This window comes from Rhinolophus ferrumequinum, chromosome 6 (genome assembly GCF_004115265.2).
Source record: "Rhinolophus ferrumequinum isolate MPI-CBG mRhiFer1 chromosome 6, mRhiFer1_v1.p, whole genome shotgun sequence".
In the NCBI taxonomy this organism is placed as follows: Eukaryota; Metazoa; Chordata; class Mammalia; order Chiroptera; family Rhinolophidae; genus Rhinolophus; species Rhinolophus ferrumequinum.
The window spans coordinates 4,340,198-4,357,681 of NC_046289.1; the positions used below are offsets into that span (position 1 = coordinate 4,340,198).

The 17,484-nt window shown below is 47.0% G+C and overlaps 1 protein-coding gene across 3 annotated transcripts in view; it reads right to left on the reverse strand.

The window, feature by feature from the left end:
* EVL (Enah/Vasp-like) overlaps window positions 1-17,484 on the reverse strand; it is a 141,484-nt gene that overhangs the window by 96,611 nt on the left and 27,389 nt on the right. The window contains exon 1 of one of the 3 annotated variants that reach the window (XM_033108355.1): window positions 13,246-13,551. The exons of 1 other annotated variant lie outside the window; for it this stretch is intronic. In XM_033108355.1, coding sequence (XP_032964246.1) covers window positions 13,246-13,268 — 23 coding nt within the window. In that variant the 5' untranslated portion in view covers window positions 13,269-13,551. Of the gene's footprint in view, window positions 1-13,245; window positions 13,552-17,484 lie in introns of those variants that run through there. One more of the 3 variants, XM_033108358.1, reaches the window with a different exon arrangement.

Sequence of the window (17,484 nt, forward strand, 5' to 3'; positions counted from 1 at the left end):
AAGAAGCTTGACGAGGATTTTTTAAATTAGAAAATGACTGAACTTCATCATCCGAACCAAGGGTGGAAAAGCTAGAAAAGCTGAAATTAGGGGGTATTTCTATGAGGAATTTTGCTAACAAAGTGTTTATGTGTGGGGGTCCCAGCCCCCATGGTTAACTTTGAAAAAATGCACTGTTCTTCACCAGCCTTTTCCTTTAGGTCTCCTGCTTATTGCGTGTCCAGGTTAATGACTGAATTTTCTTTTCTGCAGGTCAGTTCTGGTCCCCATGAGGAAATGGCTGGGAGAGACAGTCCCTGCTCGTGAGGAATTCTACACTGGGGAGAGGCAGGATCTAGTCAGGAGCGCCCACAGGAAGTCATAAAAGTAATCAACAACCCAAACCTGCCATCAAATTTCTAATCTTCGTGAGTAAACAAAGCCCTATTCTCTCTTTACAGCATTACACACCCACACAATGAAACTCCAGGGCGCACAGGGTCCTAAGTTGCACCCCAGACCATCCCAGACACCTCCCCACCCCACATGTGGCCTCTGCTGCATGTTTAAGGGTCTCGGTGAAGTTCTTACATTAGTCTTTTGAGCTTTTATTATACGCAGTTACTTTTCAATTATTAAAACTAGCTTATTGAAAAGAAAGAAGTTTAAGGGTGCGAAGGGACAGGTGAAATGCAAATGGGCCCAGTCCCGCCCCCCATGTTCAGTCACTGATGTGGGGACATAAACAGTGGGGAGGTGGTGGTGGCCCATCGTGCGCCCATCTCGGTCACCTCGGTCACCGCTCCCCCTCCGTGACGAGGCAGGGCAGGTATTTACAGGCCCACACAGCTGTAGGTCTGTCCAGAGAACGGCACGAGAAGGTCAGTTTGTCCAAAACCTGCCATATTCGCTTGCTCATGCTCAGCAGTTCTCTCCACCTGCCGCAACTTTAGATTTTAATTTCTTTGTTTCTCCTAATTCTATAGGGCATGGCCAACGTTTCATTAAACCACAGAGCCCCTCCTCTCTCAGTGGGTATCCAGACCCCTTTGGCTGCCTTCAGCTCTCCATCCTGGCATCGCACCCAGGACTGATTTCTATGCCAGCCTTCCCTCATCACAGGGCGAGGGAAGGAAAGCAGCAGAACAGGAACCAGTAGACTTGAGTTCTAGTCCTGGCTCTGCTGCTAACCACCCTGGGAACCATGTCCAAGTTCTGCCCCTTTCTAGGTTTGTTTCCTCAGCTGTAAAAGGAAGGAGATATCTAACTTGCTGCGTGTGGTGTTAGTTAAATAATGTATTGTAAGTACCCTTCTTGGCACTTAATCGCTGAATTAGACAGAAGCCTCCCTAAGGTCTAGCTCTGAACGAATAAAAGAAAGTAACAGAGGGTGTTCAGTAAATATCACTTCCCCTTCCCACTGGAAATGCCAAGGGGCCCTGACATGTCTGCTTCAGAAAAGTGAAAAGTAAATTCTGGGTCCGAGAGGCCTGAAGCAGAGGATAGCTGAAGAGCTGTTTTAGTTCCCACACTGCCCTTTCTTCTACCAAGAGCACACCCTACGCCCTACCTGGACTGTCCTTCAGGCATGGCCTTGAGTCCCCTCACCATCCTCCTCTGTCTGATAAGTGTGCCTGGATTAGTCCATTAGCGCTGCCATGACAAAATACCAGACTGGGGCGCTTAGCAACAGAAATTGACTTTCTCACAGTTCTGGAGGCTGGAAGTCCAAGATGAAAATGTCAGCAGGTTTGGTTTCTCCTGAGACCTGTCACCTTGGCTTACAGATGGCCACCTTACTGCTGTGTCCTGTGTGGCCTTTTCTCCGTGGAAGAGTTCCTGGTGTCTCTTCCTCTTCTTGGATCAGGGCCCCATCCTAATTACCTCATTTAACCTTAATTACCTCCTAAGGCCACATCTCCAAATATAGTCACTGGGGGTTAGGGCTCCAACCTATGAAATTGGGGGAACACAATTCGGTCCAAAACAGTATCCTAGACCACAGGACTGTTAAATGCCTCGACTGAATACAACACTGAATGTGGTCTGACATTTTTGAAGATAACTAGTATGGTCACCTCCTCTGGAAGAAAAATATGCACGTTTTCGTCTGCTTTTTATTTATCGTGCAGTTTTGTATTACTTGGGATTCTTTAGGTGACAGACACTAACAGGGAAAACATGGAATTTCTCGCTTCTGTATATAGTGCAAACAAACCCAACCTCATGGAAAAGCCTGGCCTAAGGCAGCTGCTTGTCGGGAGCACAGGCTCAGATTCTTTGCCGTCACTGAACTCTACCCGCCTCTGTTGGCTTCATTATCAGACTCTCCTTCCCTGCATGGTGGAAAGAAGGCTACCAATATCTTGAGACTTTCGTGATCCTGACAGCTCTAGACCCCAGGAAGGCATCTTTCCTAAGAGCTCAGTCCCATGGAGGATGCACAGATGAGAAATGCCCCTAAACCAAGCACCACAGCCAGGGGCTGAAGTCGGCCTGGCCAGGTCTGTGTCACGTGCCAACCCAAAGTGGAAGTGGGGGACCAGGCCTACACAAACCACATGACCGCGTCACATTACTGTGCAATGGACTGTGAGCTCTCCTCTTCCCAACCCCTCCTCTCCAAACTGGCTTCTGGGAAACAGTATCTTTCTAGGAATAACAATGCTATTCCAGCAGACAAATACGTGTGCTAAAAATTATTTAATTGCTTCTCTCTAAAAAATTTCTTGATCTTTGTGCCACGTGCTACCTATTGGAACGACCTCAAGCTCTTATCTCTTTGCCCAGGGGCTAAAAACAAATGACATTTACAATGGGTAAAGAATGCCCTCACACACCTCAGCACTCTCTCCTTCAGTGAGAACTGCACTGATACGCAAAATCGCAGCCCAAAATCGCAGTTTCTTATCCTGACAGTCCTGAAAAAGAGCTAGACTTGATCATGGAAACATCAAGAGGGTGATAGTGTTTCCCCGAAAATAAGACCTAGTCGGACAATCACCTCTACTGCGTCTTTTGGAGCAAAAATTAATATAAGACCCAGCATTATATTATATTATATTATATTATATTATATTATATTATATTATATTATAATTATATTAAAGACCTGGTCTTATATTATAGTAAAATAAGACCAGGTCTTATATTAATTTTTGCTCCAAAAGACGCATTAGAGCTGATTGTCTGGCTAGGTCTTATTTTTGGGGAAACACGGTACATTAGAAACTCCTTTACACACACACACACACACACACACACACACACACACGGGCACATCTGAGGGAATGAGCAGTGTAAGAAAACAAAACAACATATGCACACTGTTGAATGAAATTTACCATTTTGGAACTGTCCAAAAATTCCTTGCTGCCAAGGACATGTCAGAAATAGACGAAATAAACTGCCTCAGCAGTCCAAACTGGGGTACGACAAAGTGAATGACAGAAACATGGTTCCTGATTTTCCAACTAAGTGACTTCATTTAACTCCAAAAACATAAAAACCAGCAAAAATACAACTTAAAAGGAAAATTCAAGGAACAAAGTGTCATTTTAAACCGATTTCACTGTATGTCAATCATCTCAATAAAACTGGAAGAAACAAATTTCAGTTGTAACATACTAGTTATAGATAGAACCCAGAGACACAGTACACAAAATTCACTCATTCATCCAACAACTGTCAACTGTCCTTCAAATAGCTCATAGGTGCTATGCTAGGTACTGGGACAGAAATGAACTTGGTAAATAACAATTAAAACCAACTTTGAGTTTTACTGTTTACAAAGCATTTTTGTATCTACCGGGGTGCCAAAAAAATGTACACACATTTTAAGAGATGTTATCTATGTATAATTTTTCGAAGTTGAATTGAATTATGGTAGCAATGTGTAGCATGACATTTGCTCAAAAGATGGCATTAATCAAATGAATGCTAGCGTCATTCATTGTATTATAATTTTAATATAGCTTTTTCCTTTCTTAAAATATGTACATATTTTTTTGGCACCCTCTGTATAATCACACTTTTTCTCACAATGACCCCATTTTGCAGACAAGGCAAGTGAGATCCCAAAAGAATGATTTGCCCCAAATTACATAGCCAATAAGAGCAGGAGTCTAAAACTCAAATGAGACTTCAAATTTTATACTCTTTTATCTTCTTCCATTTATGTATTTTGCCCTGAAAATTCTCTTCTTCCATTTCTAATTCCCAGGCTCAGATTACCCTTCCACTACAGCAGTATTTTCCTGAGCATAAATAAAAAATTAAGTGTTAGGCAATAAAAGTTCCTTCATCAACATATGCGGGAAACTGAGGGGCAAAATTCTCACCCCCAACCCCTCACCCTTCACCCCTCAGGACTCCCACAAGACGTCTCAGAGCCTTCGTGATACTATGCACTGTCCTTTTCCAGGGAAGTGGGGTGTACGATTTTTCTCAAACAACTGACCACAGACCTTTAGTTCCCCATGAAGCCTCCTGTCGAAAGCACAGGTCCCAGAGTCAGACAGTATTGGGTTCAGACGCCAGCTCTGTGTGATGCTGGATAAGTTATCAACCCAGGGTATGCCTTGCTTTTTTTTTTTAACCTGTGAAACAGATATGACAATAACAGCAGCGATCTCATGGATTCTTATCTCCTAGGATTCATACAAAGTGCTTAGCAGGTTACAACGTTCATAGTCAAGGCTCAATACATGGGATATATTCACTTACTTGACAAAACGCTATATAAAACAAATATTGCTACAACACCTGACAGATTTTCCTTATTTTACAAAATTGGGGTTGGAGGCAGTTATGGAATGACAAAAACCAGCACTGACTTTTTAGTTAGAAGACTCAGTTCCAATTTCCAGCTTTCCCAGTTAAGCAGATATGTGACTTGAGAAAGTGATCTAACCTCTCTGAATCTTCTCAGGGTAAAAAGGGAACACTGCCTGGCTCACAGGCCTGCTGTGAAAATCAGAGGTGCCTGGAATGTGTGTGTGTACGTGCACATGTGCTATCCCGTGTGTATTTGAATCTAGAAGAATCAGAAAGCTTTCATTTAAATGCATAAGGACTTTTAAACTTCGCATGCATTTTTCCAGCTCAAACCCTTTTGTAAATTCCTAGCTGTGAAAATCTACCATGTGGCTCCGAGGCCTGGCTGCCGCCCTGCTGCGCATTTCAGGGCAGGACCCGCTCACCACACCCAGTATCTCCCAAATGCCAATCATGCCTCCTGCTCAGAAGTGAACAGACATCAGAAAGGCAGCAACTGTTCTCTTCCCGCCATTTCCCCTTCGAGGGCCTATAACAATGACTGGCACATGGCAGGAGGTGAAAAAAGTAATAGACATGAATAAATGAAAGGTGCTGAGAAGCCATGGCACGTCCAGCTCTGTCCAAGTGTCACAGATGTCAAGGAAGATGTAGCAAAGATTCTTTCTGCCTTAAGTAACCCTCAATCCAGTCAAGAAAACACCACTGAGAAAAATTACGTGTTAGATTACACACCTCAAGTGGTGTATGGGAGTTCAGAAAAAAAGAGACATTTATGTGGCCTAGAGAGGTCAGAAAAGGTTTCCTGAAGGAAGTCTGCACTGGGCCGGGTTTTGAAGAATTTCATGGGGAGAAAGCAGAGTTAGAGGTGGGGAAGCAAAGTGGTGTGTGCAGATCCATGACTGAATCAACGTCTGGAGCAGACGAAGATTCTGGGAGCTAAGCTCCAAAAGTGCGCAGTCAGGGCCAGGGAGGGCTCTCAGGAGACAGCGAGGAGCTGCACTGGCGAGGGTCAAGGACCGTCCCCAAAGGACCGGGGGACATTCCGCTCCGTTCCCTCCCTTCTTTGAGGCAAGCTGTGTGTATGTAAGTTTTCAGTCAGAGCAGGATGGGCTGATTCGCCGTCATTCATCCGGGATCTGACTGTCATGAGCGTCCCAACACAGATCCAGACCAGGACAGTTTCCCCAATGGTAGCACAGTGTGTCCCTACCCCACCTTTTCCCCACAAGGTGGAAAACAACAAAGGTAGTCTTCACTCTGCGATTTTAGAAGCGCTCCAAGGTTTGTGGGACTGAAAGTGTCCTCTCCAGGAAAAGGAACTGCATCACTGAGTACAAACACTCTTGAAATCGTAGAGTTTGTTTGAAGTCTGGTTCCTCGAAGTACCTCCAGCCACACAGTTTTGCCCATCGCCCCATCTCCCCCAAGAAGGCTCTACCCTGACGTAATACACAGCTTCTGATCTACCGCATACAGTGGAAAAGGAAGAAGGGAGTACAACGTCCAGGAGAGCGCCTGGAGGGACACCCGTCTTCCTGTTCCTCTCTCCCGGTGTCCCTGGTGTGCAGCCTGCCACCAGTGGTCAAGAGATGACCTTCCAAAGATGGAGGAGCTCCAGGCCTCGTGTTTGCCCCAGGGCCACCACCAGTACACGCGCTGTGCTTTCTCTCGTGTGTGCTTGTGCTGATGAAGTTGGAGGGCGGCTGGTCTGAGATGCACAGCAAGATCGACCCCGGCATCTGGCAGGCTCTGAACTCCTCGTGCGGGAACGAGTGTAAAATGGACTCCTGACAGCCAGACGACTAGCCGCGCCGTTACCAAACCCGAGAAGGACCACGAAGCAGCATGAGTTAGTTCAGCCACAGAGCGAGTGTTGGAGTCGGTACCAGTCACACGCATTTACCGCCCCTGGATTCAGTGGCCGTAGGAGGCGCCCGCTGAGTTCCAAAGCACAGGTGATAACACCTTTCATGATCCCGTGCTCTGGACTTTCCAAGCCCCCCATGGCCATTACCTTAGTCTCTCTCAACCACTTCTCTGTAAACAAAATAGCATTTCTATTTTCCAGGTGGAGAAACCAAGTCCCAGTGAAGTGAAGTGACTTATCTAAAGTAACACGGTTAGTGTCATCAGAACCCAGGGTTTCCAAGCTCCCGAGCTCAGGTTCTCCCCACAAACCAACCAGCTGTGTGTATCAGAATCACCAGTGGGGCCTTAAAAATGCAGATACCTGGGTTCCACTTCTGAATACTTGGCCTCAGTGAGTTAAGGGAGAGCCTGGGCGCCTGTGTTCAGATGCTGAGGGGCCCCCCAGTTGAGAAGCTTACACAGCATCCCCAAGTTGAAGCTCTTCAGAAACTTCCCGACATCCAACAGAACCACCCGCAGAATGGATCCCATCAGAGGCACAGTAGCCCCTTCTGGTTGGAAGGGCGCTCAGCACAGCACTCTCGCTCATAGTTCACTCGGTCCCCACCTCATACATCGTACCTGTCAACGCAGCCCACACTAGCTCAACAGACATTTATTTCTATGCCAGGCTTTTGAAAGAGATACGACACTGAGAAATGCAGAACAGTGAATAATGTGCTGTGGACTCAGTGTGCAGGCGGGGGGAATGTCGACACGTGGTGGTGGGCTGTGGCTGTGGCATCATAATTAGACAGAAAGCACTAGAGAGTCCCGTGTGTCAACTGCAAGGAACTTAATCAATCTCGCAGACCAGTGAGTCTGTGTGTCGACCGAGCCCAGATCCACGCTCCCAGCTGATTAATCATATCATGGTTGGTTCACTATGGCATGCAAATTTCAACAAACAGGATGATCTTCCAAGGACTGATTTCTGGCACTGAGTCTCCACACTTGGGGGGACGGGAATGTAGGAGGAGTGCTCCATCTTCAGTGTGTGGCCTCTTTCCTGGCTCCTATGCAATTTCTAATCCAGGATTAGATTAGTCCAGGATTTAATGAGCCTAATTAAATGCTTTGATGCTTGAGGGAAATGAAAGGCATTCATTTATTGAGCATCTACTGCGTACCAGACACCCTGCTGCTTTAGGGAAGTAATCTCATTTAATCAACACAATAACGCTGGGAGATAGGTAATATCCCCGTTTTACAGAGAGGCAAACTAAAGCACAAAGAGCTTAATTCACTTGCTCAAAGTAACAAGACTAGTGGAAAAATCACAGGTGCCAGCACTGCAAAACATCTCGCAGTAATCCCATGAATACTACACATTCCCTGGAGGTGAAAAGGGTTTACCTCTGCAAAGCAGTGACCTTCAGGGCAGAGAGAAGTCACCAATCATGAGGAAAAGACAAAACAGACGTGGATTACAGAAGAAGGACAGAATCTCTTCCCCCCATGCTCGGCCCCTGAACCCTCCCAACAGCTCATCCACCCAAATTACGCGCTTCTCCAAGACTCGCTGCAGGAGACGCCCCGGCCTGAGTCTCCCTTCCCTCTCAGCACAGCGAAGCGGTATCCTCCTCCCACCCACGGCACCTTCCCGTACCCCTGTGGGACTTCTCCCACTTCTCCCGTGCTCCTTTTGTCTTCATTACCCCACCTCAAGCACCTTTCCAGGACAGCAGCGTCCTGGAGTTGGGCTAAGGATTGCACACACTGGCGCTTTCTCCTGCGGCTTATGTTTAGTAGATGCTCAGGAAGTGTTTGCAGTGAATGTTTGCTACTGGCAGAAAGGGGCTCCCATCTTCAGTTGGAGAGACCTGTGCAACTCTCCTAAGAAGCTGGCAAATGTTCATTCATTCCTCTAGCTGAGTCCACTTAAAGTCTTTCCTCTTAGTTTTCTTTTCATTTGTTGTTTTTAATATAAGAGACAACTACTATGCTATGCAAAGAGGTTTGGAGAACGGGAACAATGATTGTTCTAAAAAATCACACCTGAACTGGTTAAATAGTAACTGATTAAGCTTCCATGGATTCCCAAATATAAAATACAAACATTACAGCAAAATCTGTAACCTATATACTTCTTTCTTACATATTATCCTCAAAGTAGCCCTTTCCCTGGTAAATGAAGAAACTAAGGCCTAGAGAAATAAAGTGATTTACCAAGGTCACAGCCTTTACGTTTACGTTCTACAAATTGAAGCCAGATCTGTGGACTCCGATCCACTGCCTCTCTTCCTGCCTCTCTTCGAGTAAAACTGAACAATAATTGTAACACTTATTTAATAAGGGAGGATAGATTGGTATTTTTAAATGTATCTGCTTTGCCATCCTAACAGCTAAATTACTTGTTTCCCAAAATAACATTTTGCTTTTGGCTTGTCAGACAAACACTAGGCGGAACTGTCAAGTCAATGAAATTGTCTGCCCTCCCCCTCGGCTGCTTCATCTTTCTCTCCTTCAACTCTCCACCCTCTCTCTGCCCACTTCCTCCAACCAGGTGCTCCTGGGGATAGGTCTGAGTAGAGTCACACATTTGGGACTACCTGTGTCCCCGAGCCTTTGTTTTCATTTATAAGATGCAATGTGGCTTCAGGTTACTGCGGGCAAAGCAGTGAGCAGTGTCTGGTACATAGAAGGTGCTCGGTGACCACGCTCTGCACATTCCCTTCCTGCCCAGCCCCATCCCAGCTCCTATGGACTTGAGACGGAGCTCCGCGCCACTGTGGGAAAGTCGCTATACCGAAGTATCTGTTTCTTTAAGGCACCCCAGGACCCTGGGGACTGAGCTGGCACTGCCACCCACCTGGTGGGCTCTCCTGGGCTGCGGACATCAGGGCTGCCCTGACCCCGCTCAGTTTAACTTGTTTCACTATTCCAGGGAAAGCGCAAGAAAGGTACATTTCCCAAGACTAGATATCAATTTGAATTAATAAAGACAGAGCTAGTTAGAGTCTGAACCTCAGCCCTTCCATAACATTTAAAAATAAAATAATTAAAACCAAACAGACTCAACAAGTAACATTTTCGTGATTGACACATTCTAACGTGGATTTCAGACCTTGGCGTTGGTATACCACATTCCTCTGCAAATAAGTCGGAATAAGTCAAGTATCAGGAATTCTGAGAAACAGTGATCTCTGATTTGGGTTCCAGTCTCACTTGAGGGATTATGGAGCCAAAAATCACTTTAAAACGCTTCATTCTGGGGATGGTAAGGGAACGTGGTCACTATTCTGGGTCTAGAGCCAGAGTCCCACAAAGCTGCTCCGGTGGTACCTACCCCATGGCAGCGTGTGGTGTGGAGGAACAGCAAGTGTTTACTTAAACTATTAATTGAGTACACATCTTGTCGAGGAAGTTTTTGGTTTTTTTTAAAAGGCAAAAACACAAGTGAAGTGTGTTTGCCCCAACAGCCAGCGAGGACAGCTTGCCTGGTGTTAGGACAACACAGACTTGTGGTCAATGGCAGGCAGAAAGCCCCTAATGGCTGGAAAACGCTGGCCTGGCCTCACACTGTCGGGATTTTGCAGCTCTAGGCTGGGCCCTGGGCCCTAGCGAATCATTAGAGTCTTCAGCACATTCTAGAGTAAGATCATCTGTAGAGATTCCTTAGGAAATGTGACCGGAGTTCTCTGGCACTCCAGCAACTGGGGTGTGCTGAGGACACTTTGCATTTTTCTCTGGTCAGTTGTCAGCTTTTCAACGTGCTCTTCTGAACTAGCACATTCTGCGGCCACCATGGCACCAATAGCGGGCCTGCCCTGAGCCGGCCACATAGCTTGCCTGCATTTCCTTGTTAAATCATCGTGAAAATGAATTGTGTCAACTGTTTATTAAGGCCTACTGTATGTCAAGCAGTTTTAGGCACGAAGGAAGCAAAGTTAAAAACACAGGATTCATGAAAGTTCTCGAGAACTTGTAGTCCAGTAGGGAACAATGGTATGTACATGTGTCTGTATCAAAACCAGACTTCCTTTTTAAAATGAACGTGGCCCTTATGCTCTCAGGGTTGGGCTGTGTGTATGGAGGGGTGTATCCACACGGGAGGACCATAAACATCGTGGACAAGCTGATGGGGTCCCCCCAGCACCCTCCTCCCCTGACATTCACGTAGAAAGAGCGCTGTAATGTATAAAGTTTAAGCCCTCACTGATTGCTGACAGCATTACAGGTTTGCTTGGCAAGAACTGCTATCCCCATTTTTCAGTTGAGAAAATGGAGACTGAGAAATATCAAGACACCTGCGCAGCCCACAAAGTAGTACCTGAATCCGACAGAATCAGGATTATAAGCCAAGGCCTGATTCTCACCCCGCATTCCTCTTCCCACTGCTCTGAGGCCTCCCAGGAGGAGGAGGGCTGCTGTGACATGGCCATGGTTTGACCTCCCCTTGACCAAGACGCTCTGAGGGTCCTCCTACCTGTACTTGAGCTGCTGCTTTTGGCTCCTGATTTTTTTCCCACCTGTATCTCCATTCTGCCTTTGCCTCCAACTTCCCATCTCAGTGACAACATCTGCTTTCCCCAAGCCAATGTTCTCAGACCTGCAGCATCAGAATCACCTGGGAACTTGTTAGGAATGCAGGTTCTCAAGCCTCACCATAGACCTCCTGGATCTGAACCTCCGGGAGGGGCCTGAGCAATCCGAGTTCCGCGAGCTCTCCAGGTGGCGAGCTCTCCAGGTGAAGACTGCTGCATCCGGCAGCTCAGGAGCCACCCTGACCTAAGCGAACGGGCTAAGCATCTTTAGTCTCTGCTGCCCCACCGTGATCACCTGGCCCCGGCACACGCAAACTCTGTGACTAAAGAAGAAAGCCATTTGTCTGGTGCTGAGCAGCCGTCACAATGCAATCACACGCAGCCAAGCTCTTCAGGGCTGGCTCAGGCAGAAGCTTGACGCCGGGTCAGAGGCTTCCTCCTTCTGGCCTACTTTCCACGGAGGCCCCACTTCTCAGGTCAGCAGTGCAGTGGCCTTTACCTTGACCCCTTTCCACCTCATCAGACCCAGCTCTGGGCTCTTGGGCGAGGAGCCACCGCAACGGTACGGCTCTGTCGATACATGTCTGTGTCCCTTAACTATGAAATGCAGCGAAGGCTCCCAGCTTTGTTCCAGGCAGCAGGTAAGGCTCACTCCATCTAGATTAAATGCTAACAATCAAATACGACCCTCATAATTATGCTACTTTCTATAATTTATAAAATTCTTTTGTAACTCTCACAAGGATCAGAAAAGCTAATTTTGAAACTGGGATTAGAACCCAGGACTCCTGTTTCATTCCCTAAGGAACAAGCTACTGTAATATGTCAAACATTTAATAAGTTCTTGTTAGTAATTAGTGGAGCTATTACAAAACAGTAAGTTCTGGTCACTGTGTAAGGGCACAGGCCCCATGTCACCAGAGCATGTTGCCACATGAAAAGAATGTCCTTTGCACAAGCCTAGTCCATTAGAAATAATGCAGGAACATGCTATTAAACAAAGAATAACTTCCTGGATCCAAAGCCCCAAGTTATAAAAAGGGCCACCTTTGTAGCCCTGCTTTGTGGAAATCTGATGATTCTCTCATCTACTTCCTTGATTTTGATGGAAAGGTCTCTAGTTTCCTCTTACAAATAATGGAAAGTGGTTACTCTATCAACATTTAATGTCTGTAGCAGCAGCATGGAGGTTGCCTCACAGTCACTTCTTTGACCATCGACATGGTATTTATGCTCAGTTCTAAAATACACAGAAATTCCTCTTGAGAAATGAGAAGCTGTCAGAGGTTAGAAACACACACACAGATACACTCTCTTCCATATGTTCCAAAGACATGGAAATATGCACACGCATGATCAGATAACCCTCCCATTCCACCTTCTTATTTTCATGTCTTAGAAACTATCTCTGTGGGAATGTGGGAACATCCCTTCCCACATTCACACCCAGGGACAGATTCCCGGAGAAGAGGTGGAAGAAAGAGAAGCAGTAAGATTCACAAAAGACTCTAATTTGGAGCATTAATAATAGAGCAGCTGAAAAGCTTGCAAAAGCAAAGAAGGGCCCTGTTAACAAAACATTCAGGGCACTTCCCAGAAACTGGCCAGACACAAGATTGCTATTGACAATGAGGAAAATCAGAGCCCGAATCAAATCTCAACTGAGCAGACAGATGTGCAGAATTCGCTGTTACGATTAGCATTTTTTAAGAGAGCAGTAGACTCCATGAGTTTGACAAAGGAAGAAAAACAAAAGATAGCCAGAGACTCATTCTGGATAAACAGTTACCATTCTGTATTCACAACTCTACATCAGCAACAGCACCTCAAGTAAGGCACAAGGTGGGGTCCTCTGCAAATTTGCACACCATCATACCAATTATCCATGCTGCGTTTGTGCATGCGGTAAACACCTTGGATCTGCACCACCTCTGTGCCTCCCACCCACCCCGACTGGGGTAAACCCCACCAAATGCAGAGAAGAACCCCTTTCTGTCTGAGAACCAGCCAGAACCTAAGCTGGCATTACACAGCAAAAACCTACGAGAACAAAAACCCAGCGGCAGACTGATGTAGAAAACCCAGAGCATACCTGAATTCTTCAAATGCGAACATGACCTAGTCAGAGACAATTTCCTTAGATTGTCTGGTAGCCTTTTTGGTTTGGAGGACAACCATTTAGTCAGTCAGATGGTGCAAAGTGCAGGAAAAAGAGGCGGGGTTTCCACACCCCCCAAGATTCTGAAGTAAAAGGCTTTCTGCAGACAGGGGCCTGCAGCCGCCAGCTCTGCCAGCTGCTGACAGGCGGCAGCTAACAGGGGAGGCAGCACGAAAACCATGTGATCATTCCAGCAAGTCTGATTAATGCAGTGTATGCTTAGGCTCCAGGCTGGGAGCTGGATTAGTCCAGGGAAATAAGTGGAACCTCGGGCACGCCTGGGATCCTCGGTGAATCACAGAACACATCCCACCTCCACCCAGAATTCTGCAGGGGGGCAAAAGCAAAAAGGAATGAGAATGCAACCTGTTCTACTGCGGTCTGCCTGATTACCTCATCTTCCTGTGGCTGCTGCTGCTCTAATGACCAGGTATGACCACCGTGGTCAGCGAACATGGTGTAGTGAAACCCAGCTACACTGGACTGAAAATTCTGCAGAATTCTGAATCTTACCCATCCCTACCAAGCATTACTTTATCACAAACGCATGAACTGCTTTGGAATCACAAAAGTCCCATTTTATGCCCACCTCTTTACCATGAACAACGTGACCTTCTAGGTCAATCGTGATGGCTGATCTCATTTATTCAGTTATTCATTTATTGAGTGTCTAATAGGTACCAGGGTCTTATCAATTCCTTGATGTACAAAAATTGCCGTAATAATTTCAGAACAGAAGTTTAAAAAAAAAAAAAAAAGAAACGAGATGTCAGCCAAAAAAGGGAAATGTTTACCAGTTTGTAAAGCCCAAGCTGGCAAGATCTGGCAAATGAGCTGCGACTGCATTCTGAACTTGCCATTAAGAAGAGTCTTTCTCATTTGGACTGCAAATCTGTATAAAACAAGGGAGGCAGATCTTAAATAAAAACCTGTGAGTCACTCTTGACTTTTTTCTCTCCCTCATACCACAAATATAATCACTAATTCTGATTCTACCTCAAAAAGGTTTCTCTGAATCTGACCCTTTCCCCACGCCCACCAACGGCCTGAGCTCACACCTGCAGCATCATGCCTCCAGCATTTCTCACTTGGTCTGCTGTGTTAGCAACTGGTCTTTCCATCCCTTCTCTCAAAACCTGCCAGAGCAATTTTTCTAAATCTGATTTTCATGCCCCCTATTTGAAACCTGCATTAGTTTCTCAATGCCCATAGGATTAAGTGAAAATGCCTGAGCCCAGCATACCGAATCTGACTTCTCCAACTCTTTCTTCCATTAAAACTCTTCACAAACCCCCAAATCTAGCCAGACAGCCCCAGTTCCCTAAATTTGCCAGGACCTCCTTTCTTTGGTCCATGGGCCAACTGCCCAGATTATCCCTTGCCCCCTACGTGACCTGCGCCCTTCCAAGCAGTGCATACTGTTCCCTCGGCTCCGTCCCCAGGACCGTTAGCCACTCGCTCTCCCTGCTGCCGGTGGCACCGCCTTACAGCATGCTGCGTGCGCCCCACGCATCTGTGGTCCTTGAGGACGCGGGCTGCGGGAGACTGTTTCTGTATTTCCAGTGCCTGGTACGGAGCCTGACAGAGGTTCGCTGAATGAACCTCCTTCTGTGCAGCTTTCTACCAGGGAGAGTGACCTGGTTCTTGTATGAGGTGCTCTGGGATGACCGCACCCCTTTTCTTACGTTACCTCTATCATGAAGAGAAGTGAGAGTCCAGAACTTGCCGCAAAGAAATGAAGCGATAATGGCCAACTGAGGCGGACTGATTAGTGAGAAAGAAATTTTGGGGAACCCCATGGTCCCTCACACCAAATAGCAATCATCAACTAAGAGGATCCAGAACGTCTCCCACAATATTCCGCACAAGTCTCTGCCTGAGACCTTCTAGGGGCAGAATCATGGCATAACAGAAAACACAGGAGTCAGCCATTAACTAACCCAGGCTGAAGTCCCAGCTCTGCCTCTGTGATCACTGACAAGCAACGTAGTCCCGAGCCTGGGATTCCCCAGAGGTACATCTGGAATAATGTGGACACTGCCCACGCCTCTGTCACAGAATGCTTGTAAGGACCCCACAAGGTGGGACAGTGGAGTCGTGAGCGGTCTTCATCACGTACACAAATTTTATAGGAACATTCTTCCTCCCCTTTGTTACTTCACAAGCCGGTCTCCCCGGGCAGAGCTGATAGCTGCCGGCTCTTCGTGCTGAGGCCACCCGCCTCCCTCAAGTGTTCTGTCTGCCCGTTCACTGGTCGCTTGTTTACTTTTGTTTTTTTTGAGCGGAAGAGGAGCAAGGAAGGTATTGCTGTCCTGTGATTCTCAGGACAAGGGATGTGTGGATATGTGTATAAAATCACTGTCCTAAATCCTAAGTTAAAAAATAAAGCACTGGAGCTGACCTAAGTCTTGGGAAGAACAACTCACCCACACCAAATACAATTATATGATGTTTTTATTTATTAAACTACCTGGGGTTAGTCAGATAAGTGGGGTTGGGGCAGCTGGTTATCAACCAGTTGCAAGCTTCCCGAGGGCAAGGAGACACTCAGTATTACGTGATGGGTTTGCTGGTTGGTAGAAAGGCCAAAACCTCCATTCCTGGCACTCTTTGCAAGGTATGGAGAGGAGCTGCAGGGGTCTTAACTCCCAGCCGTCTGGCCCAGTGGGAACTGGCCTTTCCCCTGGCCACCAGGCAGGCCCAGTGTGACCGGCCTGGTGGGACGGAGAACCTCTGGACTTTGTGCCTTTCTCTACCAGTGACTCAAGAATCGCCTCTTTCAGGGCCATTCAGAAGGGAGAGCGCAGAGCGGACAGAAACGGTGAAAAATCTCCAAATCCTAGCACCAAGTGTATTTTAAACAGAATTTTATGAGATCCCCCAATTTACTAATAAGGTACTGGGTGCCAAATGGTTAAGTAACCTGGCCAAGGTTATATTGCTATTAAGTGGCAGAGCAATGACTTGGACCCAGGTCCAAGGTTTTTAACCTCTGTGCCCTCCTGGCGTCCCAATACCAATGATCCAACTGCCCCAGGCTGCCTCCCTGAGAGACTGCCAGGCAGCCTGTGCCTGACAGAGGGCTGGGACATGATCACTCTCTGGGGTTCTTTCATCCTGCTGGACCCTGGCTAATCCCCAGATTTCACGGCCAGGCAAGAGACCGCTAAGGGCTCCAGAGAGCCTCAGCTGCCCCAGGAAGGAAGGGGTGGAAACCTGAGTTGACATAGTCTCAGGACCAGGTTGGGAACTGGGTCTGCTTCCAAGGCTGGGTGCTCCCATGTGACCTCTTGATAACCGGTAACACCAAAGTGTTAGGAATAAGGACATAAGTAAGGGTCCCTGACTCCTGACCACTCCACGCCTCACTCAATGGCACTCCTGTGACCACACAGTGTTGGGAAAAAAAAGTCATCCCAGGTCGTCCACCAATGACTCAAGGCTCGGAGAAAGCATGTTGCTACTCTGGGACTTGTGTGTCCTTTGTCACTTTCAAGGAACAGCCAGATATTAAATTTTTAGCCTTCTGTTTTCTAAAATACCACTTCCGTGGAAGGTAAAGCTGATAAGAACAGAAAACGGATCCAAGTAGCCAATTCCGGCCGAAGGAATGAAGAGCCCGAGTCCCTGCTGCCGGGTCTCCTCTCTCCCCAGCAGGGACAGGCCCTGCCGCAGTGTGCAACCACCTGGCCTAAGTGACCTGGCAGCTCGTCAGTGCCAGCACCCAGGGCCTCGCCAGGCTCATGTCATCACACTCAGCCTAGTTAATCTGGACTCACTCCCTCTTTCTAGTCTCATCCTAAGCACCAAAGCTTCCTGACTAGGCCCTGCTGCCATCTGGGCCTGGCCTGCTGCAGTTACTGGACGTGTATGCTGGCATCTCCAGAAACAAAACAGATACTGAACAAAAACATGATGGTGAACATGAGGTATCCCCCGGCCCCTGACAACTGGGGAAGCTAAATGAGAGGGATGTTTGAAATCTATCTGAAACAGTGCTCTTAGCTTAACAGGTTCAGCAAGCAACGTCTTTCCCCATGAAATGGTCAATTTCCCACAAAGGTGAACTTCGGATTTGTCGGTGCCAAATCCTCACCCCAGCTCGTTTGGAGGCTGATGGTCTGAGAGTGTAAATCCCTGTGGGTTTGCCTCACAAGCAGTGTCTCCTCTCCC